Below are 26,892 nucleotides of genomic sequence, written 5' to 3'. Positions count from 1 at the left end.
GGCCACTGTGACGGAATATGAATGCGTCATGTGTGCTTCCTGGGTACTTTGCCACTATATCGGTGATTATGTTTTTGGCATCACACACCATCTGTATGTTCAGGGAATGGTAGCATTTCCTGTTGCGGAATACATACTCTATGTTTGAGGGGGGTGAAATGGCAATATGGGTTCCGTCTATACATCCTATGACGTGCGGGAATTGGGCTATGTTATAAAATTCCTGCTTGGTCTGTGCTAGTTCCTGTGGGGTGCTGGGGAAGTGAATGTGATGGTGCATTCTATGTGTCATGGCGTCGAGGAAGGCATGGAAAAAGCGCGACTGGGCACTTTGTGACACCCCTCCTGCACTGGCTATGACCCCCTGGAAACTGCCCGAGGACAGCAGGTGTAGAGAACACAGGACCTGGATGTGTGTGGGTATGGCTTGGGTCCTGCGGGTGGGGTGTTCTAGGTAGGGCCTGAGTTCCTCAATCAATTCACGTATGCTCTCTTCCTCCAGTCTGTAATGGGTGTGGATATCCTCATCAGTGCGTTGGGAGATGGTGGTGCGCAACCGGAATATCCTCTCCTGCCGTCTCCTCCCCTGCGCCAGAGCTCTCATTCTTCGCCTCCTCACTATCATGTACAACCCGGACATTGTGGTAGGGAGTGTGTTGCATTCTGGGTTTCAATTTATACTTTGCACCTGGTTACCACCTGCTCCCACTTGATGGTAATTGCGATTCCTTAATTAGCGAATTTGCTTGAATCGCTATTTGCGAATGGTTGATACATTCCATTGCGATTTCGGAATAGCGATTTCCGCTTTAGCGAATCTCGCTAACGGATTTCCTCGCTATTTTGGAAATCGCTTTTGTATTCGCTATTTAGCACTTTCGCAACGTTTGGGATTCGCTATGTACCGATTCCTTATTTGGCAAGCCTATTTTGCTTCATACATAGCGATTAGCGATTTTTTAGTCGCTAACGCTATTTATAGCGATTCGCAGCGTTTGCGACTGATTTTTTGCTTCATACATACCGCGGAGAGTCAGGGCACTCGGTTGGAGCTGAGGGTAAATTCGCCGGCGGTGTTCCAACCCGAGTCCCTAACCCCTGTGGGACCCGGAGGTGCGCCAGGGAGGGGCGGGGGGGACAATGCTTACCTGAAGTAGGTGAATGACGGCAATGGCGCTGGGACCGGCCCCGCCGTGTGGTGAATCTGCTGGAGAAAGAGACCTGTGTTGCGAGGGGTCCGTTCGGAACATCCGGGCAGAAATCAGCTCCATGCGCCAAACGTCGCACTCCACTGAGTTATGGTACAATCCCAGGCACCATATCGTGAGGGTCTGTCGCAGGCATCTGTCGCGAGTAGGACCGGCACGGTGTGAAGTCCACAAGGGGCATCGAACACACTGTACCTGTTCCTGGACGCGAAAGGCGTCGAAAAGGCCTGTAATAAACAATAACAGGCCCGAGGTATTACTTTCCCGGATCAGCGTTAGAACGCGGAAAAGAAGAAAACTGACATCAGCATGCTGGGAGGGGCTTATACAGCTCTATTGACGTCACTTCCGTGGACTGCATCAGGACAGAGCTGTGCGCCGCCGCCTCCTGGCCGCCTCCTGGCGTGCAGGGGCATTGCTGGGAAAAAAATAATTTCCGGATCCAGCCTGACGCCTGGGGAAATATTATAAGTTAGGGAATCTCCAGCTAGATGTCTCTATCAGATTTATTATTTCAAAGCCTGCCCTCTGCCACAACCTGTAGGCTGGTACGTATGCGTGCTAAATTCTGGAATGACTCCTCTTTTAACCGGCTAAACAATATTTTCACATTTCTGCCTATTTCTTCCAGTGACATTATGTTTTATAAATAGGCTCCCTTCTGTCTTCTTCTAGTGTATAACAGGGTAGAAGTGTAAATGTGTCTATGATCATGACAACCACTGAAAGAATATCTCAAGAGAAAAGGATTCCCTGAGGTGGGAAGTAATTCTAGTCATAAATGCACATGCAGTCTAACCCGTTAAATATTTTACTCATGGGTGGAGTATGAGCCTGTAGATCCAAACACTAGACATTTTCATACCTGTAGTGCAGAACCTATTGCTGCTGAATATGAACCTTATCAAAACCTAGAAATCCTGATTGGATACTAGTAACATCAAACTTAGTTTGCTAGGTATGTACCTCATGTGGTGCAGAATATTCGAATGGCGCTTTTAAGGAAACCAAAAGCTCCCAGGCCTGTGTTTGCTGATCGTATTCCGCATCCAGATGATAAAAAAACTAACCAAACCTGAATAAATACATTTAATAAATGAACTGGTGACATTATATAAAGGACTTCCACAATACGTCTTGATTCCTGCTGCTGCACAATCCCATGCTCAAGTGAAGACCAAACATTCACAGACTATTAATGTGATTAGGGACAAAGTGCCCACATAGTGAGATGAGATTTTGTTTAGGATTGCTCACAAAACGAATAAACTGGAAGAGGCCTATCCTCACTACACCCTAGCATAGAATGTTAAATATATGTGTTTCACTTGATATGTACCACCTACAGAGGACTGTACTAGATTTGGAACAAACTTTGCAAGACTTTATACAACTTAGATGCCACACTATCATTGGCAATGTTTTTAGAAGTATTAGTACAAATACAAAACTAGTATGGAGCCGCTACAGCGGTCGATTTGACATAAAACTGATAGGTAATTTTAAAACTGTCTCTTCAAAAGTCTAGGGAAATACCTTGCTGCTTGTAAGCATATTCAACATACTGCAGAAGTTCATGCTATCCCAAATGTTTAGCTTACATAGCCTTCCCCATCGCAACTAATGACGTATCGCTCATCAATACGACAGAAATAACTAGTGACAAAACACTTTTTAAGTCTACTGGAGTGACCAATATGGAGGAGAACGATAATAACATTGAGTCAACTAAATTGTCTAAAAGAAAGAGAAAGAATCTTAGGAAACTAAACAAACAAAACAAAAAATAGAAAAGAAAGTAAAGAAAGTAAAATTAAAATTGTTAAAGGCCACTCTTGGAAATTGTCAGTTTTTAAAACGACCTCACCATCAAGCGCATCAAATGTGACACACCGCCCTACTGCTTCGCAGATTCGTTACCCACAGTCCAAGAGGACACTCAAACAATGCTTACAGATCAGTTTGCTACCATGTCAGTCTAACTAACTCCAACTCCCACACCAATCACTAATTTGAGCATGAATCAATGCCCATTCAAACTCTTCACCGCTCAGAATTAAACTGCAATCATAACTTAATTAGTATTTAACAGAATGAGAAAAGTTCATATAAAACTGCAGACACTTTGACCTTGCTCATCACCCCACTCTCAGTAACTTTAACTCGTCATCAAGTTAATCCAAGTCCCTGCACATCTAATGTTTGGCACACCTGAGTCCTGTCAAGTTCAGATCCTCTCAGAGGAAACGTTAGACAGAAAGGTACAGAAGGCACCAGAAGTGACAAATTCATCACCATCTTATATCCAGAATACACCTGTAGGGAAAATGCTGACATCTTGAATAGAGGAAATATCACAAAGCTCCTAGCTGCCCTCAAAGACTTAAAACACTTGACGTCTACTGACATAGCAGATGTTCAGTGTTGCTCACGTGGCTCTGAAAAAGAATGGAGCTACCATAGTCACATGGTCCTTGGAAACTATAGCTAGCTTTATTCTCTTTAAAAAAAACATTTTTGAGGACTGTGGGATCAAAGTAAGTTAGGCTTGAAAATAACTCTATCCATCACTCTTACTTGACGACCATTTGAACCCCCCAAAACCTTTCAATCGGAAAAGCACTTTAAAAGCAAACTTTTCTAATGCAAGTGCAACTGTACATGGAAATGCTGGTGGACCACAATAAAGCTTTAATAATAACAGCAAACTGGCCTCAGTAATAGTCCCACAGGACTACATTCAAGGCAGACACTGCAAGCAAGCGAAGATGACAGGATAGACATTGAGCTGGACAAGTGGGAACGGCTCGCTGCCGCTCTACCCACTAACTGAAAAAACGGACCGAAAATTCTTTCCCCAAAGCATCGCTCATCTCGTCCATCAAGCCAAATTCAGCTGTATCTATTCTCTCCTGGAATGTGGGTGGTCTGACGAAAGGGCTATCACTCTGAGGTTATCTCCTTCTGGTGTTTAAACAATATCATCTGTATTCAAGAAGCCTGGCGTTGGACCAATAAAGTCCCTGCATGTTGACAGCAGTGCCCCCTTACTCTGCGTGCCCCAGCTACAATGATACTGGATAATTGGAACCAATTTATCATCATGGGTGAACAAGGATCATGTGTGTATGCTATGACCTAGGCCTGTTTCATGGATTTGCATACAATATAGGCTTGTGAGGCATTACCAAATATGTGCCCAACAAGGATTTGGAGGCCTATGTCCAAGATCTCTTTTTACAGGTATTTGGTTTGTTAGATGTTAAACCCATCCAATTCGACTGTACACACTGTCTTTTCATTATTTCAACAAGAAAGAAATCTCTACAAAGATGTAGTATCACATGCTTATTTCTTTTTTTTTTAAAACAAGATTATTTCTGAAGCACATAAACAAGAATTAGGTGCCTTCCGAGAAGACATAATAACACCGATCTGAAGGAAATCACATCACATTTCCAAAGAGAAAATTTCGTAATGTTGGGGATATGCTTTACAACTCCACTTCAAAACAGAAAGTAAACTTCATGTGGTGAGAGAACTATAAGGAAGAAACAAATATGATGTTAGGTCTTTCTTATGAGGCTCTATTGTCACCAGAACCTAACCTGTCTCAGAAAGATAAGACGTGTATGGCGTACCCAGAAATCCACCAAAGCGCACGAATATAGCCGCTAACTTCACCAACTTCAAAGCACAGAACCCCAATCTCAATCCTCAGACTAAGAACTATGAAATACTAATTCTAAATTCGGATAAGCTACTATGCTACAACACCTTGACTGACTAGAGCGGTATCAACACTAAGAATTATTTCAAAATGAGCATTGAGTTATGGGGAGTGGCCCAGACGTCCTACCAAGGAGCTAGCGCCCTCCTTGCAACATCATCCCAACCAAGTTAGGCTATGCTATATAAAATAGTTTTGTTGTTGTTTTAAATGTGTTGTTTGCAGTTATACACACAGACTTGATGGGCGTTCCTTATACAACTGGGCAACAATAACAGAAGCCCCATGCTAGCAGACCAATTTCTACTCGAATTTGCAATCATATTTGCACCAATGATGGCAAGGACGTATAAAGTACCTTGAATCCAAGAGAATAAACTGAAGACAAAGATAATTCGAAGTTATGAGGAAAAGCTGAGCAGAGCTCAGTGGAGACTCCATAGCACGACGTGCAGCAGAAAATCTAAGAGACTGGAGCTCCTTTCAGGAAGATTCTAGAGGGTGGTGTCAGCTGATTGGTTGTTTTCTTAACCTTGGTCCTTTTTTAAATGAGGACTTGGAAATGTTACTGAATAATGAGGCCTTTGGCCTTTAACTTCTATGTCTATTGTGACATTTCTTTTACAAATGTACCGGGGACTCCCATCTCGACGATGGAGAATGATTCAAGCATGTGAATCTACAAAACTTCCAATACCGGAGTAAGATTAAGGGCCGTCACCCTGCTGTGAGCCAGAGGGGCTGCCACCCTGTGTGTCGCTGTTTGAGACTCACTTATGCCAGGTGAGGGCTGCAGTGAAGATTAAATGCCGCCGCTATCGTGCATCACTGTGACCAAAGAGAGCCATCCCATTGTGCAGTGCTGTGACCGGGAGGGTCTGTCGCCAGGAGTGCTGACGTTTGCGACCCTCTTATGCCAAGTGCGGGCTGCGGTGAAGATTAACAGCAGTTGCCCTGGTGCATCTCTGTGACTGAAGACGGCTGTCGCCCTGTGTAGCGCTGTAGCTGGCGAGTCCATCTCCTGCAACGCTGCTGTTTGTGGCCTCAGTTTGCGAGGTAGGGGCCACGGCGAAGAGAGAGGACCATTTCCTTTGAGAAACATGTGAAATTGAACCATCAAGGTATCGATCCTTGTAAGCGGAGTATTGACTCAACCACCAGAACACAGAGGCCAATTGAGAGCTGTCACCAGAATCAGGAGACTTACCACATATCAGAGGAAAGACATGGACGCCTACCACCTTACCTGCAGCATCCAGGCTACTGTAACATTGGGCAGCTGACATGCGCCGGACCTTCCGTATTGCAACAGTAGCGAGAGCGGGTAAGACTAATCACTGAGACACAGAGCCTCTTGGGGAACATGCTCTGACTTCAGTGCTACGGCGCAGAGAAATCATGGAACTTCTAAGACTCGTTCTCAGTAGCCGTGCCAAGCCTGAATATTACCTTATGTAAATGGAGAAAAACCACAGGCCTTTAACAGGGAAATAGGACTCAGGATCTTATCTGTCAACAATAGAGTGCCAGCCATATAAAGACCATGGCCCAGACTAAGATTGTAGGTGCTATTTAGCGCACTTGATTAATAACAATACCACGCACCAAAATCTTTATGGTACAGTAAATACCATGCACATTTCAGCAGGTTTAACCAACCAAAATGTAACCAAACTTCAGGTATATAACACACAAAAAAATTACTGGATTCATTAAATACCTTTTACCTCGTAATTTCAATCCATAAGTAAACATAGGTTTAAGCACAGTCTGGAATTAACCTACCCATTCGTAATCAGACTCTATGTATATTAATTGTGGGAAGCCATAATTCACTTTGAGTTCATATATAAATACAACTTTTTTCATAACAGCAAATATCTGGTTGGACATTCTTTGAATAGGGTTGTTGGGTTTATTCTGACTCTTATGTCCGTGTAATCCTTGCACCTACCTCTTTCCGAGAATCCTTGGAATGCTGAACCCGTGTTATCACTGAGAGTCAAGTGCTGAAGGGGAAGTAATTTGCCCAGTTACTCAGAGCCCATAGGTCAGGCCCTGGTACATCCGTAGTAAAAGGCCTCAACTTCCACAGTTGGGCCAGTTGCTCCTGCTAACCCCGTGGCCTTCTGAAGAGGGTTCTGAAATTGGAGAATGGCTGAATCCTCGCTAGCCAGGTTAATTGTATATTTTTCCTCACCTCTGAAAACAAAGAAAAAGGGCAAGGGACGTCTGGCCATTTATGTTAGAGCTCTGATGGAATATAAAATAGTCAGACTCAATCTTGACAACCTTGCAATGCTGCCAATAATGGTTAGAAATTGGGAATTTGGTACAGAGGATAGCCCAGTTGTTAACGATGTACATTAATCCAGCATCAATAGGTAAAAAGCAAATCATCAAGGGAATTGAAGATAACCTCACACATCTTAAGATTGCCTACTATGAGATTCCCTAGATTGTCATGGTCAATTTTACTTGAACATCATTTTCAACTCAATGAAAGACAATCAATCCCATGCAGACCAGGTCTCAGAGAAAGGACCAACCAGGTGCTGTGTTCCTAACTTTCCTCGAGAGTCTAGGTCTCTATGCACTCAATGGCCAGTTTCACTAGGAGCTACCAATGTCGCATACACACAATACAACACAAACTCTGGCAATTCTGGAATACACTGTATCAGTGTTTGTCAAATAGGATTGTAAGGGACCCCAGATATCCTTCGGTCTGCTAGTTTGGGGAACATGGAGTATAAGTGTTCCGGTGTTCCTGCACTTTGTTCATTCTAAAACCGTGAAAAGCTTAAGTACATTTTGATTATCCATTAACTACTGGCCACAGTTCATTGCTTCATTTCTGAAACAAAGTTACACATATTAAAAGTAAAATATCAATTTTAAAACTATTTGCAAGACTAGATTGTGGCAAATGCAGGGAACAGATAGTTTGTTTAGAGCATGCATGATTCTTAGAGAAATGCTGCAATTCTATTTCAGATTTAAAAACATCACCATTTGCGAACATCAATTTGACACATTTGCAGAATGAAATGGACAGAAAATGTTACTGATAGTAAATTGGATGATATTGTTCAGACTGGAAGCTAGGATTTTTTTTTGTTTCAGATGGCAAAGCCTTATGGACAACAGATACTCATAACTTATATTTGAATGCACATCTTTTTGTCTAAAACTTAGGTTATGGACAATGCTTTCAAAATCTATTTACACATATCTATATTATCTCTATGCTCACCCCTTCTGCTTCAATTATTTTGTAAGAGTTAAATTCTTTGCAACATGGGTATTATCAAATATGCACACTCAGAAAGTTAAATTGGGAACTACAGATATTCAAGGAGCTGTAGTTACCATGGACATTGATAAAAGATACTGGGCCACAAGTTCAAACCCTTTTTGTGCAATCAAACGACTCAATTCGCAGAATCGGACCGTTTGCTACCACAAAAATGTTTTTTAGCATGTACAAAGCCCAAATAGTAATTCGAAAACGTGTTACGTGTTACAGAATAGCAATTTGGGTTTTGCGATTCAGTATTATTAAGAGCGTGTTTAGGGCATCCCTTCCTAATACTGAATCGCAGTGGTATGGGTGAATGTTTTGAGACCAAAATCCAGTTGCAAAACATCTGCAAATTACCGCTATTTGAAAAATGGTGGCGACCCTTTCACAAATGTTCCACAGACTACTGCGTACTCTCAAAAAATTAAAAGGACACTTTTAGTTTATTTTTGGGAAATTCATCCCGTTTTCCTTCAAGGGAAATGGGCATAATTTTCAAAAAAAAGATTGCTTTATTTTAAAGCAATCACTGACATGGTGGTCCACTGACCCCAGCAGACCACCTTCCCTGTGATGGCGATGATTCCTAATGGGTTGCAAATTGCAACCTACCTCCTTAATATTCATGAGGTTGTTCAATTTGCGACCCATTAGGAATCGCAATTGAAAACCTTTACATTTACTTACATTAAGAATTGCCATTTTCTAATTGCGATTCGCAACGAATGCTGCTTTACACTTTTATTAGGCAGTACTCCTTTGAACCAAATCACACCTCTTTCAAACTGTTTCCTGTTTAGCCATTCGTCTGGAGCTGTTACACAGTGCTAAAAACCAAGAGATAGCGTTGCAAAACTGCACAAACCGTCTGTCGTTATTTAAAAAAACACAATTTCAGTCTGCAGCAAATAGTTGGATTTCACTACGTTTTCTGGAGTTTGTCGTGTGAGGGATGGGTAATTCTTATTAATTTAAAATTAGTTAAATTTTCATGCTTGCAGTTTTGTAAAATGTACTTTTCGCTTTACATGAGCACCAGTTACACTACAAATTAATTTTTTGTAGTCGCGGGGCTATTAAATGATTTTCCCAGAATCAAAGGATGTTGAGCTGCAGCAGCGACTTGAACCGTGGCCCCCGGGTCCAAAGTCGGCAGCTCTGACTGGCACTCCACATCCTCTTTTCACCTGGGACAGAGCCAAAAGCTCAGAATTCCCTCCAGAAGCTCAATTAGCCTCTTCACTTGTGTTGCATGTTTTAATTGCCTAACAAGCACGCTTATGAGTTTATCTACAGGCCGTCTCTCCTCACAGTGTCTTGCAGCCTTCTCCCAGGTCACTCCTCCTTGCTTCCCCTCGTTTTATTTCTGTTTCCACAGATACAGCTCCCATCTTTTTGACATCATTCGCCCAAATCCAATAAACTAATCTCTGGGTCTTTTAAATTGTTTTCCTTCAAACTACAGGGGTAAATATTAAGTCCACTGTGCAGCCACACACAAGGGACCCCCATGGCAGGACTCAGCATTTATCGCTGCAAGGCATCTTTCACCTAATCTCAGTCCCTGGTCTCATCTACATTCACACTGTATGGATCGGGTACACTTTTTTCTTTGTTTGTCCTCTCCGATTTACCTAAAAGCCCCGCTTTATAATACCACTAGTAACAGCATAATATATTGCCTTTCTCAATATACAAGTCATAACAATTTAACAGTTTCTTTTTCAGTAACTTATATTGCACAACAACTCACTATGCTACAACTTACAAAAAAAAAAAGGTTAATATTTATCCAGTAGGCAAAACCTATTGCATTTACCAATGCATGTTTCTCTTGGTTCTACTTTCCCTAAATCTGGACACTGAGTCCTGAAGATGGTCTCGCTGAATAGCACCTCTTGAGACTGAGTCATTATTCTGATTTTGTGTTTCGGTATTAAAAAACTGTGATATTTAAAAAAAAAATGTGGTATGTGATTCAAATGTTTTGCATTACTTGCATTTGAGAGAGTGTGCCTTCATTCATTTATAACCATGTGTTTATATGTAATATTGTATTTTTGAATTTATCAAGGTTGGATTGATTCAAACCAACCCAGAATTATTAGAATCATCAACACAAATGACTCCTTCAGGAGTCTTTTTTTATATCCTGAATATTATTAGGGCTCATTATTTTCTCCAGTTTAATTTCAGAGGCTATTCTTTAGCCTAAGGTCAGATTCCTGAATCCTGCCACATTACTCCTGCGTAAATGATTTTGGGGAAAAACTATGTACATTAAAGTATATCCTTCTAGAAAACTCTCTAAATTGAGCTGTTCAGCAAATTCACTGTCCAAACCATTTGAAAGCATCAAAAGACTCAGCTCTTCCTCCAAGGTTTCACTCCCAAATGATTCTTAAGCCACACAGCCTCCATTTTTCAACCTTTCCTTAATATTTCTGTGCTCGGCGGCCTCCTCCTGTTGCTTGACCATGTTACATAAACATTATATAAATAAGTATATATCTGAAAGAATAATTAACTAAATACCTAGCTACCTAACTAAATAAATAAAATATCATGAATCCTATGGTTTGTTGAATTCAAATAGAACATCTAACCAATGGTATGACCATCATGTGTCTCACTAAAGTGTCACATGACAATAACATATTAGTGTCGGAAGTTGATGTATGTGTTATCCCCATTATTTAACTAGTTGCTTGAACGGTCTAATTTGCCTGACTTGAGAGGACACAGTTTTGGGGCTGCTTACTGGAGGTCGCTTCCTGCTACATCTGTGCCCACACCTCGCAGCACCCGCTACGCTGGCGCTGCTTCGTCTGTGAAGATACCGGGAGGTGTTCTCTGGCTGCTGACAGGGCTGTCTAAGTGCCTGGGACCACGGAGCGTGACCGAGCGGTCTACCGAACGGCGCAGGGACTCGGTTGTCCAGGATTCCCTGCGAGACCACAACACCTGGTCTGCGTTGCTTGCTCGGCCCCGCCCACCGGCTATCACAAGGGTATTAAACCAACATTGACACCCGCTGCACGGGAGCGCCGGGCTAAGCCCGGGCAAAGGGCGGGCCCTCTTAGGCCCTCAGAGGCCGGGCTCGGCCCCCCCCTCTGACATCGTTACCACTAGGGGGTGAGCCTATTATATTTCTACAATTTTGCTTATGGATTGATATAGCTGGCCGTTATTGTTGTGAGGGATAACCTAGGATTAATATACTTTCTGACATGGCCAAGTCATTATCTAAAGGAAGCACTGGGGGTGGGGGGGTTGGGACCTTGGATGCCTTCCTGAAACGTGCTGAAACTGCTGTAGCCAAAGAAATTGAACTCTTTGAGAGAAGGCTATCGTCAGAACTATTATGCCATATTCCTTTGGCTGTAGAAACTGCTGAGCTCCTTCCGGACACGAGTGCTCCTCCTGTCCCCCATATTGTAAACGGGGCTGTTGTTGATGTTAGTTTGTCTATTAACTCCAATTCTTCTCATATGTCTACCTTATTAGTCTCTCCTAAAATTACATGTACTAGGCAGCTACGGTCTACCTCTGTTACTAACATAAATGATGCGCCAGGGAAAAGAAAGGCAAACGACTCCCTAAAAAGTACTTGGCGAAAAGCTAAACAACCTAGGAATAGTAAAAATAAAGGCATTCTGTCTGGGAGGGGTAGACAGGATGGGAGTATTATTAAACAAACTATGGAAGATAGAAGGAAGGAAGGGCCAGAGTTAGATAATTGTGTAAATGATAAGACGGGGGATAATATGGCCTACTTTACTGTAACATTGGAAGAACGGTTGAAGGTTTTTCTTACCCCAGTCATGGATGAATTGGTGAAAATAGGTGGAAGACTGGATACTATTGAAAAACATCTCACTAAACAGGAAGCGCCAATACAAGGGGGAAATCAACCTGATACACTTTCTTTAAGTGTAATAACAATGAGGGTCAATGACCTAGTAGATTCCATGATGGTCACTGTGCCCCAAGTTGCAGTTCAAACTACTCCAGTGTTGGAGGTGGCAGGGGGGAAAGCCAAGGTGTGAAACAAGGGCATTTAGATCAACCAAGTAGAATAAGTCCCTCTGTTTGGGACCTTCCTCGCGAAGCAGCGCTGCACCTCCCCCCAGAAGCTAGTCCTTATTCAATAATTTTGGCAAACGTCCCGAAAACAAATGATGGGAAAGAGGAACACTGGACTACCCTTAGAAATAAGGCCCTACAATACTTGTCTGTCAAAACTGCTTCGGGTGAACATTTGTTTAATAACTTTAAAATGGTGAGAAGGGTACCTTGGGTGGGGGAAAAAAAAAAACTCTTAGTGGTGACTGTGTAATTGTAAGTTTCGGCTGCCCAATATTGGTGGATCATATTCTAAAGCAGGCAGGTTCATTTAGGATAAATCCTGATTATGTAAATGTTCTCTCTTTGGGTTTTTTCTATCCCACCAAAAACTTTGGAGGGTATGGGGGAAGCAGGAAAACTATACAGCTAGCTCCCTTTGCTGGACCTATTGAGATGACCAATAGGTATGAGGCATTAAGTGATTTAAATATGAATAACTGACTCTGTGGTGCGGAGACTTTAGGCCTGGGATTATCTACTCCGGGTGTTGCTCGTAAAGTGTGCCCACCCACAGAATTGGATTCCCAGGATCAACTCTGCAACAAATTAATAGGCATGACAGCTCTCTCTTCTGACCGATTTTTAGTTTCTCTACCAAATGAGGTGGTCTCTGAAGGAGCCAACCATGAGGTGCAATTTGTAGGGGACGGGTCTTTGGATGAAATAGTTGTTCACACTTTGAGGTCTACGGAGCTTTGTGACATTAAATGGAGGGGTCGTTGAAGTAGGTGACTCGAACAACTATAGAGCCAACTTGACTAAGAATAAGCTTGCGTTTCTATCTTGGAACGTTGCTGGGCTGCGCTCAAAGAGGGGGGATCCAAACTGGGAGGCTACGTTATCTCCTTTTCACATAATTGCACTGCAGGAAACCTGGGACCCAGAGGAAGGTTATCACCTGGACGGTTATCAAACATTTAATACATTTGCAATACCGTCACCAATGGGGAGATCCAGGGGTGGGTTGTTGCTACTACTTAGCCTTAAACTACTGTATAGAGCGGAGTTAGTGGAGTCAAGCTCCCCAAATATCCTGGCGGTTAGACTGGATGGGGAAAATTTGCCCAAAATTCTGGTGGTACATTTTTATAATTCTTTCACCAGGACTGATGAAATGGAACATTTGAGAGCGCTGTCAGTTTTTCTGGAGGATTATAATATGGGTAGCGAGGTGCGCTATAACCTTATAATCCTTGGTGATTTTAATATTCATATTTGTCCCCTTAAGTGTTTACAGAACGTTGATCATGAAGCTGACCCGTGGGGTGGTACTCATTTTGAGCACACCAGAAGCGGGATGTATCTCGAGAGTCTTTTATCTGAGTTTTATTTGGTTGCCCTATCACAAGGGGACGTTTCGTGTCCTGTTCCGACCTTTGTGGGCCAAGGACATCAGTCCATTGTGGACTATATCTTTGCCTCATCCCCTCTGATGGAGAGTATAGGTTCGTTCAGTGTAACACAAAATGGTTTTAGCGATCACAACCCCCTTAGTCTGGATATCAATATCAGGGCTTTTAAAGGGGATAATTCGCTGGCTCCTATTAAAAACTCAAATATAGTTACTATATGTCAGGGGAGGAGAATAAGGTGGGAAGCAGTAACCCCTGCGGACTTTTTAGAGGATCTCTATAGGTGTAATGCGGAGGAACTGAATATATGTACAGGTGTTTATTCAGACCCATTGGAAATTCTGGGTGCCTTTAACTGTATAACAACTTATGTAGCAGATAAGCTAACTAGGAAAAACAGACCCAGAAAGCAAAAATTGGAAAGCTGGTTTGATCAGGCTTGTAGCAGCGCGCATGTAGCCCTGTTAGAGGCTCTGAAAGAGTGTGAGAGGGACCCACATAGGATTGTTATAGCGAGAAGGGCCTATACAAACGCCATAAAACAGAGGAAAAATGAGTTAAAAAACATGGCTTGGGAAGAACTAACCAAATCGAGTGTCCTGAAAAGTAGCGCTCAGTTTTGGAAAGTGATAAACAGTCCATTGTTTAATGAGACAGATAATATAAACAAGGACTGTCGTATCGCCCCAGAAAAATGGGCGCGAGGGAAGATCCGGCATGTTATCGGCCGATCTCACTCTTAGACTCGGCTGCGAAAATTATGGGAAAAACTGTTTTAAATCGATTGACAGACTGGTTGGAAGAAAATAATGTTCTTTCGGAACTGCAGTGTGGGTTTAGAAAAGGAAGAGGTACTGCTAGCCAGTGTCTAAATTTACATCTTCTCATAGGGAAATACACAGTCGCAAAGCAGGGGGATTTGCACCTAGCTTTTATGGATTTGTCGACTGCGTTTGACCTTGTAAATCGGCAAAAATTATGGTCTTCCTTAGCTGACAAGGGCTTAGACCCTGTTTTAATATCCTTCCTAGCAGAAATCCACGATAATACCAGTGCAGTAGTCCGCTACAATCAGGATGGAAGTCTTACCGATGCATGGCCTGTAAAGCGGGGGGTACGGCAAGGCTGCATTTTGGCACCCCCGTTGTTCACGCTTTATATAAATAATTTAGGCGATGCTCTAACCATTGTAAATAAAGATATCCCAAGAGTTGGCTTAAAAAAAATACCAGCGTTACTTTATGCGGATGACGCTGTTTTGCTAGCAAGAACGGCAAGAGGGCTGCAATCTCTTTTAGATTGTTTTATTAATTTTATGGACTCTCTAGATCTAATAAAACATTTAAAAAAATCACATGCTATGACAATTGGTGGAGGGAGGGCAAAGAAAACATCTTTTTTCTGTAAAGGTCAGGTTCTCACAAAAATACCCACATTCCCGTATTTAGGTGTTGTTTTTGATGAGAGAAGGTCGTGGGTTGCACAACGTGCTTTGAAAAAGAATATATTAGCGAGAGCAACGGGTGCTTTGTTGGGGTTTGCAAAACAATTGGGTTGTAAACCCTTACCAGCTCTTGTAAAAATCTATGATGCCAAGTGTGTACCCATGGTCCTTTACGGGAGTGAAGTTTGGGGTTATTTGAACACGTCTGAGATCCAAACCACAGAAAATGTTTTTTTAAGAAAATTGTTGTCGCTCCCCAAACTGTAGCTGCTTTTAATGTTCATGAAGATCTAAGGGTGGGTTATATCGCAGATCAGATTGCGTTAGCCCCGTTGTTGGGGTGGCTTAGAGTGTGGGCACAGCAAGCACCAAATCTAAACCAGTTAATTATTCAAGACTGCCTGTCTCTAGACAGGGCCCTGGACATCCCTTGGATCAGCTATATTAAAACTCAAACTGAGTTAATGGGTTGTCCTGAACTGTTTACGAACCCTGTGGCTTTGAGTAAAAGTGCTATTAAAGCAGTAAAGGCCATGTTTTTGAACAGGATACAGTCAGAGAGAGAAGAAGAGGAACTGGTGAAACCTTCGGTGAGGAGTTTTATAATGCTGAGTATATCTAAAGACATCCAGCCGTACCTAACTTATATAAACAAGCCGTTCCATCGCTATGTGCTGATAAGATTTAAGTACAATATGCTCCCATGGTTACTATCCTACCCAAAGGGCTTTGCACAAGTGGGGACATTGGGGCTGTGTCCATGTGACGATTGTTCTGATCAGAATACCCTTCACATGATCTTTTTTTGTAAGTTTTATGTGTCTCATCGTAGGATATTTATTGTCCCATTGCTCCGGGGCCAGAATTTTGACCAAGTTAGACGGCCTTGACTTTTTTACAAATGCTTGGGTCTCCTATGGTCTGTTTTGGGGTGGCAAGTTACATCATTGGGGCGATTAGGACCCGAAATAAAACATTGTTAGCCTAATTTTGCTATAGCCCCCCTGTAATTGGGTGCTTTCTGACCAAGATTCTGTGGGTGACAAAGTGCTTTTAACTGTATTTATTTTAACCAAGGTTGTAATTTTGTAATGTACTCAGTGCTACCTGTAGTTTGTATCTAGTCATTTAAAATGTGAAAACTGTTAAAATGAAATGCTGTACTGTGCTTTGATGGTTTTAAATGTTTTAACCGAATAAAGAAGATTTCTGATCTACTGATCTACAGATCTGAACTAGTTGCTTTCCTCCTGAATGTCTTTGTATTTCTTACACTTGGGGTCTATTTATGAGTCTAGCAGTCCGCAGACCACCAGACTTGTTGGGCGCAGCGATGGCAGGCTTCTGACGATCTAATTCAATTAGAGCTGTCCGGACCACCAGTGCCCTGCTGGAGCCGCCACGAAACTGTTGTTTCATGGTGGTGTTAGGCGGTCAGGAGGCTGAAATATGCTCGACGGGACCACCACGGAACCGCCAAGCATATTACATGTTTCCTATCCACCACGGTTTTCATGGCGGTTCCTCTTTCATGAAAACTGTGGCGGAGAGGAAACAAAGGGTGCCCCCTTGTACCTCTGCGCCATGGGGTGTATGCAGGGGGCACAACATGTATTTTCAAGCCATGCCATACAAGAACTGTTTTTGGCGTTTCCATTGTGATGTCCACTTTCAGGGCACTACCGTGGAACCGTAAAAAATAAAATCCACCAGACACGAAAATCAATCGTAATCTGGTGGGCGGCCCAACCACAGGTTTGGGGGTGCGGCAGCGGGGTGGACCTGCCAAATTAGTAATTAGGGGCGTGGCCAAGCATCTACACAAGATGGCCGCTTACGTCCTCGGCTCCGTCGAGACCGTATCCCTGGCACATATCCTGATAGTGATCCTGCTTCTCTAACTCTCTAAAAAGACAGCCGAGGGTGAGCGGTGCCCAATCATGTTTTCCTGAGCTCTGGAGCTTGTATGGGACCGGAGATACGAGTCCCATCTCTTAGGGCCTAGTTGAGGCTCCAACGCCTGGGACTAAAGTGCCTCTGCAAGCCGCAACTGTGTGAAGCGGATACGGCCGCTCATACCGGAAATCGCCAGTCAGCAAAAATCCCAGAAGTTAGCGGCCACGACAACGCTTGGGTGCAGATGCTCTCGACTGGGGTGAATATAACAACTCATGGTCCTCCGGACCTGCCACCGGGGTGGGTGCCTGGACTGCTGCGGTTCCGACGGCACCTACATCAGAGCCCACCCGAGGGCTGCGCCACCTGCCTGCTTAGTGCGTAGCTCACCAGTCTGCCCTGCCTCAATCTGTCATATGACTGCCGCGTTCCTCTAGTGGCCCGATAACATTGTCTGGTAAGCACGTCTCAGGGCAGATACATGTGCGAGCTCGCTGTCAAGGAGCCTCGGGGGGTGGGGGGGAATGGACACACACCCTGCGACAGCGGAGAGAACTGTGGCCCTCTCTGTCACTGTTTGAACCCGTAGTGTCCGTATACCCTGCAGCTGAGGCCCTGATAACGGTTCTGGGTAGAAGACGTGCATTATTGGCAGAAGGCACCTCTCCGTGCCCTGAGTCCTGGCCGCACTGCCGTTGTGGGGGCGGGCGGTGGTGCGGAGAAACAGTAGTAGCTGCCCTTGCCTTCATGCCTGCAGCCAGATCGCCACCCACCGCCTGAGCTAGGGCATTCTCACAGATGGCTGCCAGACTTTCTTGAGACCATGGGATTGGTGGACGGATGGCGCACCTACAACCCTGAGAGCATACAGCACACTTTCCACTCAGGGGCTCACGGCAGTCTATCCAGATTAGATTATATTTTCGATCCCTAGCCCCCAAATCTCACTTATTCATGAAATCAGACACCTGGCTAGGGGCATTTCTGATCATTCACCGCTATGGGTACATATACTCCATGATCAGATTAGAGTGGGTAGGGTAGTCCTGATTAATCCTTGGTATCTTCGCAACCCTAAAATTTGTAAAGAACTCACTAAGACAATGGAAACTTATTTAAATAAAAACTTGGGTACGTAGACTCCTCCCAGACACTCTGGGAAACATTTAAAACAGGGATTTAGGGGGGAAGCTCTGTCTTTAATATCTGGACAGAAGAAAGAACAACAAAAGGAAATGGCTAATATAGAAGGTGAGATTTACCGCTTAGAGAGAGAGATGGAAACGACGACCACACCTGACTCGATTCACCTATTATGACTTAAACAGGAAGAATACAAGGCACTAATGACAGAAAGAGCTAAAACATTGGGTATAGAGAAACTCCGCAGGATTTATGATCTCAGGGATAAAGCCGGGAAATTGATAGCCTGGCTTGATAAACGCAAGTGGGCAAGCAGATTTGTCCCAGTTTTACAAGACGATAATAATGTTTCCATGACTAACCCCCAAGAGATAGTAAACCGCTTTGCTAGACATTTTGGCCTAGTATACACCGCGGTGGCATCCTACACCGAGGAAAAATCTACTGAATTGCTAAACGACATTAAACTATCCACTCTTTCCTTAGCGGACCAGCGCCTATTAGATAGACCTCTGATGGCAGATGAGATAGCGCAAGCGATCAGATCACTAAACCCGGGAAAAGCTCTTGGCCCTAATGGCATCCCAATTGAATTATATAAACTCAGCCCTGAAAAATGGTCTCCTTATCTTAAAAGCATGTTTGAGGAAAGCAGAGAAATAGGTGAGCTGCCAATGGACCAACGAATAGCCACCATACTAACCATATACAAGGAAGGCAAGCCCAAAACAGACTGCACTTCATACAGGCCGATCTCCCTCCTCAATGCTGAGCCTAAGATCCTTGCCAAAGTCCTAGCTAATCGTCTAATTAACGTAATTTCGGAGCTGGTACACCCAGACCAATCCGGTTTTATACCCCACAGGAACACAGCGTTAATTTTGGGCCGAGTGCACGGAGTTCTAGGCAGAGCGGACACGATCCTGGAGTCTGCTGTCCTTGTTTCCCTGGATGCCACCATGGCATTCAATACTACTGACTGGCCTTATCTCATAGCGCTCCTCCGAAAGCTCGGGTTTGGCCAGGAATTTATTCGATGGGTTCATCTCCTATATTCAAAGCAAATGGCACAAGTCGTGGTACATAACAAAAAGTCAGACACCTTTGTCTTGAGCCGCGGCACCCGTCAAGGATGCCCTCTCTCTCCCCTCCTCTTTGCTCTAGCACTGGAACCCTTGGCGACATGGATCCGTCGAGATCCAGTTATTTGGGGTATGCGGTGGTCACCTGAATGGGAAGACTGCATTTCGCTCTATGCGGATGAAATTTTACTTTACTTAACAGAGCCCAAAAAGTCTTTAATTGCAGTTCTGGACATATTAGCTGTGTTCGGTAGATATTCTGGGTTTAGGATTAACTGGGCTAAATCCCACTTGTATGTCCTTCGGGGAGGCCCCCCTGCCCTGCGCCGCAACTGTCCAATTCAGATCAGTGCCACAGGCTTCAGATACTTGGGAATGTTTCTCTCCCTAGACCCTAGACTTCGATATGAAAAAAATCTCCTTCCTCCGATGCTTCGCTTAAAGCGAGACATTGCCAGTTGGAAGTCTCATCCGCTCTCTCTTCTGGGGAAGGCGGCTCTTTTTAAAATGATGTCCCTACCCCGTTTTCTTTATGCCCTGCAAAATTCGCTTGACCCAGTCCCCCTGAAATATTTTATAGAAATTGAACATCTTCAAAGAGACCTGCTATGGAACGGATCAGCACGTATAGCCTTGGGTAAACTCACATTAAAATGGTACGATGGTGGCATCAGTCTGTCAGATATAAAGAAGTATTACTGGGCTGCGCACCTAGCAGCTATCAATCATAGTACATATGGAGACCTTAACAACCCAGGCTACCGGATGGATAAGTGGCATCTTCCCGGAGAAAATTATAATAGATCTCTTTATTTCAGATCTAGCCGGTCCAGACTAACAGGGCCCGCTGGACACTCCGTCAGAGTATGGCATGCTGCTAATAAATCCCTTGGATGGGAACGTAAATTGACGCTAGCTACCCCCTATGGGACTCTGCACAACTAGGTAATCTGTGAACATCAAAGGGGTTTGATAAATGGGACTTGATTGGCATATCACAAATCAAGGATATGTAGGAGAAAGAGGGGTAAAAACTTTTGCCACCCTCCAGACTCAACACAAACTCACTGACACTGAGATCTTTCGTTACAGACAGGTTAGCCATGCACTACATTCCCTCATCCCAAGAGGCACGTCCCTTCCTGAATCATCCCCGTTAGAGGACAGAATACTGGATGGTCACGTCCTTGATAAGACCATCACATTAATTTAGAATACATTAATACATCACATGGATGATCCTCTCACAGCTTTGAGGCAGAAATGGGTGACAGATGGTGTAGAAATGGATGATGAGGATTGGCAGGAGGTGATAGCCTCTCCTCGAGTGGTGGCCATTCCGGCTTCATTACAGCTAGTCCAGCTTAAAATCCTACATAGGATATATATGACCGGTCCCCGACTAGTACTGATGGGGAGTGCCGAAACCGGAGACTGTCGTAGAAAATGTGGCCTAGTCGGCATGTTTATCCGCATTATGTGGGAATGCACACTAATTCAAACGTATTGGAGGGAGGTACACAAAGTGATGAAGGCGGTCCTCACGGTTACCATTTACCTTGAAGCGCGCAGATGCTTACTAAACATATGGGAACTGACCAATCTTATGTTATGTTATATGTTATGTTATGTTATATATATGAAAAGACTGTGTTTACGGCCCGAGGCTGTCCTAAAAAGTGGTCCTGCATCTGGTCGCAGTGGAACTCCTATCGTGGAGATATTTGCGTTCCCCCACAGAGTATTACACATGATGATTTGCTTCCTCCTTGAAAGGTCATCACTGTGTGTAATTTGTTGTAGTATTGCCTCGAACTGTCATGCATGTATTGATATTAAGCTGATTTTTAAATGCCCATATGCCGATTTGTGTTAATAAAAAGTTGTATAAAAAGAAAATTAGTAATTAGGCCCTTAGTATGGGTGATGCATGTATTTTGTTTGCAAATTAACAGTATATTCTCGCAGGTACTTCCTCAATGTTCTTATCTCCCCCTACAATGTTTAAAAGTCAGAAGAGCGCCCCATGAAACTGTCACAATCGCTGTTCCAAATTCAAATCAGTCCCTTCCAATTTGGGATAGCTCAACAGAGTAAATGCAGCTTATCTCAGTTATGCAGCTGAAGCCTGAGGATAGGGGTCTAGAACAGTAAATAAGTGGAAAATACATCTTAGTCCTATTGTTCTTTTTGGTAATTTCTGGATATATGTTGCCTATAATTAGTGGTGTCTTGGCCAAAGAATCATTGGCCCTAAAGGATTTGCTAGATCAGTCTGAATTGTGCCTTATCTTGTTTCTGCTCTCAATTTGCACATATTTGGATTAGTAGGCGCTGAGGGCATGCAATGTCAAATGTTTTGCACTATATAAAGTCTCTACTGGGTTTGTATCAGGATGGCAATTTGTGGCAGTAACAAAAGATGAAGCAACCTGTTCCTGAAAAAGCCAGGGCTCGAGCATCAGAGAAATGTGTCACTGTGCAGAGCTCTTCAGAATCTGACATGTTCTTGGGGAGCAAGAGGAAACAGATCATGGTGATGAATGATTCTCAAGTGCAAGGAGTGTGGGAGTGCTCCTCTGGGTGTGGAAAGTTTTTGGGTCCAAGTTCATAAGCCCAGTGCTGGCAAAACAGCATCAAAACACCACAACAGGCGTCTGAACACAGCAGCTGAATCTGACAGAAATTAAAGTGGCAGAGGCCTATAAACCCAAAGTCTAGTTTAGGCTCACGGAATTGGTGAACGATGTAGGCATTTGAGTGGTTAGGTTACCCTGGTGCTCTGCTGAAATGAAAGGCCATGAACCTGTGAAGGAGGCTACAGAGATTTTAATGATCAGATCAGGGCTTGTGGCTAGATACGGTAATGCCAGTGGCTTGCGGGTTAGTTACAGGTTGTAGTAATCCTTCTGGATTTGTAACTGGTCCAGTAGTGAGGATATACCTGGCACCCTAGTCTGCCTACCTGTTGACAGCAAAAGGTGGTCAGGTCAGTTCAGAAGCTTTGGAAGTTTGAGGAATGATAAATTGTAATTGTAGCCTACATTGCTAATAGGAGTGATGATGTATTTTGTTAGCATGTAAGGTCCCAGTAATTCTCTTATTTCCAGATTCTTCAGGATTGATCTTTTTAAACTCATTGGTATTAAAAACATAACAAGCAAAGGAGATGCATTGTGAGGAGTTTAATGCCACATTGTGTAATCTGTCCGCTATACAATGGTTGAGTATGGGAAAAGAGACGATGGAAGATAGAGGAAACAAATGTAATTTAAAGGATCAAATTAAAAGAACCGGGATCAGGACACAGACACAACGGCCTGAGGAGTGAGATTAAAGCAGAAAGAGAGAAGGGGATGGTAGGGGGAACAAGCGGATGGCAACTGTGCAAGGAAAGAAAACTTGCACTCTCATGGAGTGCTGAAGGAAAAATAAAAATAAAACTTTGAAGTCAGCAGTGGAAGGATACAATTCATCTAATCAGAATCAATATAAAGATACAAACGGGGACAAACAGCGAATAAGGAGGAAAGCCATTGAATAGAGAACAGAAAACAGAGAACTGAGCTAGACAAGAAAGTCACCCATTCACAAGCAAGGGAACCCATACAATATCGTACTGAAGACAAAAATTCTTTGTAATAAAGATCTAATTAGAAGCACTATAATTAACCTGTGGTACTCTATGGCCTTTCATTGTTTCCTTAAGAAATGTACATCTGTTTATGAGGGATCTCTAATTGTAGTAAAGATGAGTAAAGCTTGAGAGTCGATATGATAAAACTGAAGAAAAGAAATTGATGCTAAATTACGAAATGTTAACCAGTTCACAGTCCATGATCTGAGTCTTTCCCATTCAAGGAGGATAATGACATTAAGATTTATCCCTATAAACTGCTTACTTCTTACCCATGCCAGCATTCGTACGATGGTCAGAGGTCTAGTCATGAAGTGAACTAACGCATTGTCAGTGGATTCTTTTAGTCTTTCGATACAACCCATCGTTCATCACTGGATTTACTGTCCTGCAAGCCAGAAATGCATACCAAAGGGAGAATATTGTTTGGATTTTATAAAAAGCATGACTTCTGTTTAATTTCTTACTATATAATAACACAAAACATGTACAATTTAGCTCGTTTGATTTAAGACTGGGATTTTATGCCTATGGAAAAATACTTTTTTGCATAACAGGTTGATCACAATTAAAAATGTAAACATAGCTTCAAATAATGCTCTGGTTACTTACCGGCAATCTTACTTACTCCGAGTCCAAGTCTTCCCCAATCCAGCCCTTACATGCAAGATTCCATCTCCCTCCTGCAGAACCTGTTCTCTAGCTGACCTGAAAATAGTTTCCCAAAAATTGCCAGCACAACCCAGCAGCCAGTAAAAAAAAGGGAGGAACCATAGCAAAATTGACTAATTATGTAATAATTGCCATATCATAAGAGACTTCATCATCAAAGAGACTTACTTTATGATTAAACTAATATCAATATTATTGACTATAGACACAGTTCTCTTGGAAACGCAAACCTTCTCTATTTCTGAAATGGCAGAAAAAACATGATCCCCAAAAGGTGTGGCAAACCCTTCACCCAGGTGAACTCAAGAATGTTAAAGGAAAATGTCTGGAGACCTCCATGTAGCCGCACAACAAATGTCTCTCAAAGAGGCTCCTGTAAAAGAAATTTCCATCACCATGAAACAAGATTGTTACGGTTCACCACCATCAACAATGGGTGAAAGTATGTTGTACACTAGCTCTACTCTTTTTTCTGATCTTGAATCTACAAACTAACATACATGTACATCATATGCCTAAATATAAGAAAGACAAGTTAATCAAACGTGTTCATGGATCTCTTCTTTTATGTACACAAAAAAAGCCCTGTATTTTAACTGATTTGCCCGATGAGATTTGAGACATGGGCATCTGATACGGTTTGTAAAGAACACTTGTGGATTTTGCACTCCTATTTTATTGATACTATGCCAGCAAATATTCTGCATATAAGGGCAGAAGAGATCTGTCAGGACTTTACCAGCATGTGTGCATCTGACACAGCTCACTCCTAGCAGGAGTCTTTCTTTCGGAACTGAAGCACCTTGATCTAGACAGGGCCAAATAGGCTATTAAAGGAGCAAGGTTTCAAATGTAACGAAACTTGCTTGAATTCAGCCCTCTCGAAATAACATGTAACAAATTAATCAACATGTTTTGTTTTTACTAATAATTACAATACACGACATTTTAGTAAGACGGGGAAGCTTGCATATGTGCTTTTAACCTCTTCGACGCTGATGACGGCTCCCGGCCGTCATGAGTCACGGTGGGCGTGTGCTAATGACGGCCGGGAGCCGTCATGACCACGCCCACGATCGGAATGTTCTGCACTGTGGTGGAATTCGCGCCGCAGTGATGAGGTTAATAACAGTAACCTGAGTTTCCTAATATGGCCGCCGAAAACGCGGGAACTTTTCTGCGCATGCGTCTGCCACATCTACGTGGTGTGACATATCTTTCGCTTTTGGAGGGATTTTCTTGAAGCGGCCAAGATGGCCGCTTCAAACCTCACATGCTAATGCTTATGCCATGCTTAAACTGAACCTTGTGTGTTCTGCTTAACTATTAATGATATAGTTAAAATAAAGGAATGGGGTTAGAGTAAAAGTAAGTGGTATACAGTGCATTCATTTATTTTTGTATTCTAAAATGTTTCTCTTTGACTTTATCAATAGCTCGTATTTGGACCTGAAGGGCGACATGATCCGCCATATTGAATCCCCACTGCGCATGTGCTAAGAACCCTGAGAGACCTCGAGCAGTGGCATTGAATTGCTGCCAATGAATGTCTTTTCCGCGATGCGCCTGGGAACCACAAACCATAACCTAGGAAAGGAAGACAACTTGCAACTTTATTAAACTTTGTATATTAAATTGAAATAATATTGTGGGTGGAATAAAATCCATGGGAAAGTATATTATGGGAGGGAACATTGATCAGCTTTAACGAATGAAAATGACTATATACTATTATGATGTTATGACCTCTCCTCGTCTTTCTGACCAATCAAATGAAGGGAACACATAGAATTTGCAACATTTAGGGGGTGGTACACACACTGAAATGGTATAACTAAGGTAGGCTTAGTCAGTTAGTTTGTCCTACTTGTCACAGACCTGTAACTGACCAGCATATGCTGAAGGAGAATCGAGAGCAGAGTGCTAAACAAGCACTCTGTCAGAAGAATCGGGAGTTTACTGAGGGAGAAGAATCGATGACCCAGTCGGGGTTCGAGTGTTAGCCGCAGAGAGGGGTGTGACGCTGGCGTTGCACTTAGCTGAGGATACCTGTCCTGTCTTGCACCTGTCCTGTCCAGTTGGCACCTGATCAGTCGGGAGCCCTTCCTCTTGACCCAGCCCGTGGCCAGGGTTTGTCTCCACACCATTCTAGGTAAATATAATCTATGTGGGATGTCCTTGTACCGTGTCCCTGTTTTCACCTTCCCAGGTACCAATGTCTAAAGATGTGTCTTTAAATTCTTGCAAAATTATTGCTTTAATAATTATTTTCTTACTCGAAAAATCTTTAATTTCACTGTTGTGGCTGCTGACTCACAAAATATTCCATAGATAAAGTGTTTAAACTTTTTACCGAGTCTGTAGTTATTTTACAAAGGTAACTGTTAAAATCTACCTATTATTCTAAACTCCGTTTTCGATCCTTAGGACTTAGAGCACAGGTGACAAGGATTTGGTAAGTCATGGTGTACAGGTATAAGTCCTAACAAGAATAAATTCTGATAGGCAGAAAGTTGAAGCAGTATTACCAGTTAAATGTGTGAATGTTTATGGGCCCAGGTGAGTATGGTAAACTGAGCTGGAATTTCCGCGCGCCATCACTATGCTACGCCTTAAACACAAGTTTTATCTGAGAAGTGAGAAGCAATGGGAGGGGGTGAAGGGAGGGTAGGAGTCACATGCTAGCATATCGTCTGCGTAGCAAGCAATATGCAAATTCTGTAAAGTCATAAAGACGCACGTCTGGTAGAAGTGAAAGACGCCAAAGACATCGCTGCCACATTTAAGGCGTATTACGCAAAGCTTTATTCTTCAGAAAGCGGTCCAACCACTGATTATCAGGCATATCTCTGTGGTGTGGCGGTTACCCTTCTCCCTCTAGCAGAAGTCGAAGCCTTAAATAAGCCCATCTGCGTGGAAGAAGTAATCTCAGCGATCGCTCGACTTAAACACGTAACGTGCCCTGGCGGGTTAAGTACAGAATTTTATAAGACCTTCTGCCCTGAATTTGCCTCGCTACTCACGCAATCTTTTAATTCATTTGCCGACACAGGTTCCTTATCAGAATTTATGCTCGAGGCCTCCATATCGGTCATACCCAACCAAGGGAAAGACCTGAAGCAATGCGGCTCTTACCGGCCCATCTCGCTATTAAACATCGACGCAAAGCTATTTGCAAGTGTGCTAGCCCATCGTCTTAACTCCCTTATGCCGGGACTTATAGACCCAGCCAAGCCGGGTTTGTTCCCTCTTTCCAGTGCAGCGTTAACACAAAATGCATCTGCCATCTAATAGAC

General features: G+C 43.1%; 1 protein-coding gene across 2 annotated transcripts in view; it reads right to left on the bottom strand.

Moving 5' to 3' along the window:
- The window catches only part of SYNGR4 (synaptogyrin 4), a 462,192-nt gene that overhangs the window by 391,594 nt on the left and 43,706 nt on the right, over positions 1-26,892 (bottom strand). Inside the window, exon 2 of one of the 2 annotated variants that reach the window (XM_078650944.1) lies at positions 23,197-23,312. The exons of the other annotated variant lie outside the window; for it this stretch is intronic. Within the exon in view, the coding sequence (XP_078507070.1) occupies positions 23,197-23,289 (93 nt within the window). The 5' untranslated portion in view covers positions 23,290-23,312. The remainder of the gene's footprint in view (positions 1-23,196; positions 23,313-26,892) is intronic. 2 annotated transcript variants of the gene reach the window in all.

The sequence above is a fragment of the Lissotriton helveticus genome, chromosome 7 (assembly GCF_964261635.1).
Source record: "Lissotriton helveticus chromosome 7, aLisHel1.1, whole genome shotgun sequence".
Classification (NCBI taxonomy): domain Eukaryota; kingdom Metazoa; phylum Chordata; class Amphibia; order Caudata; family Salamandridae; genus Lissotriton; species Lissotriton helveticus.
Note: the sequence above shows the minus strand (reverse complement) of the source record. Positions and strands in the feature narration are given on the sequence as shown.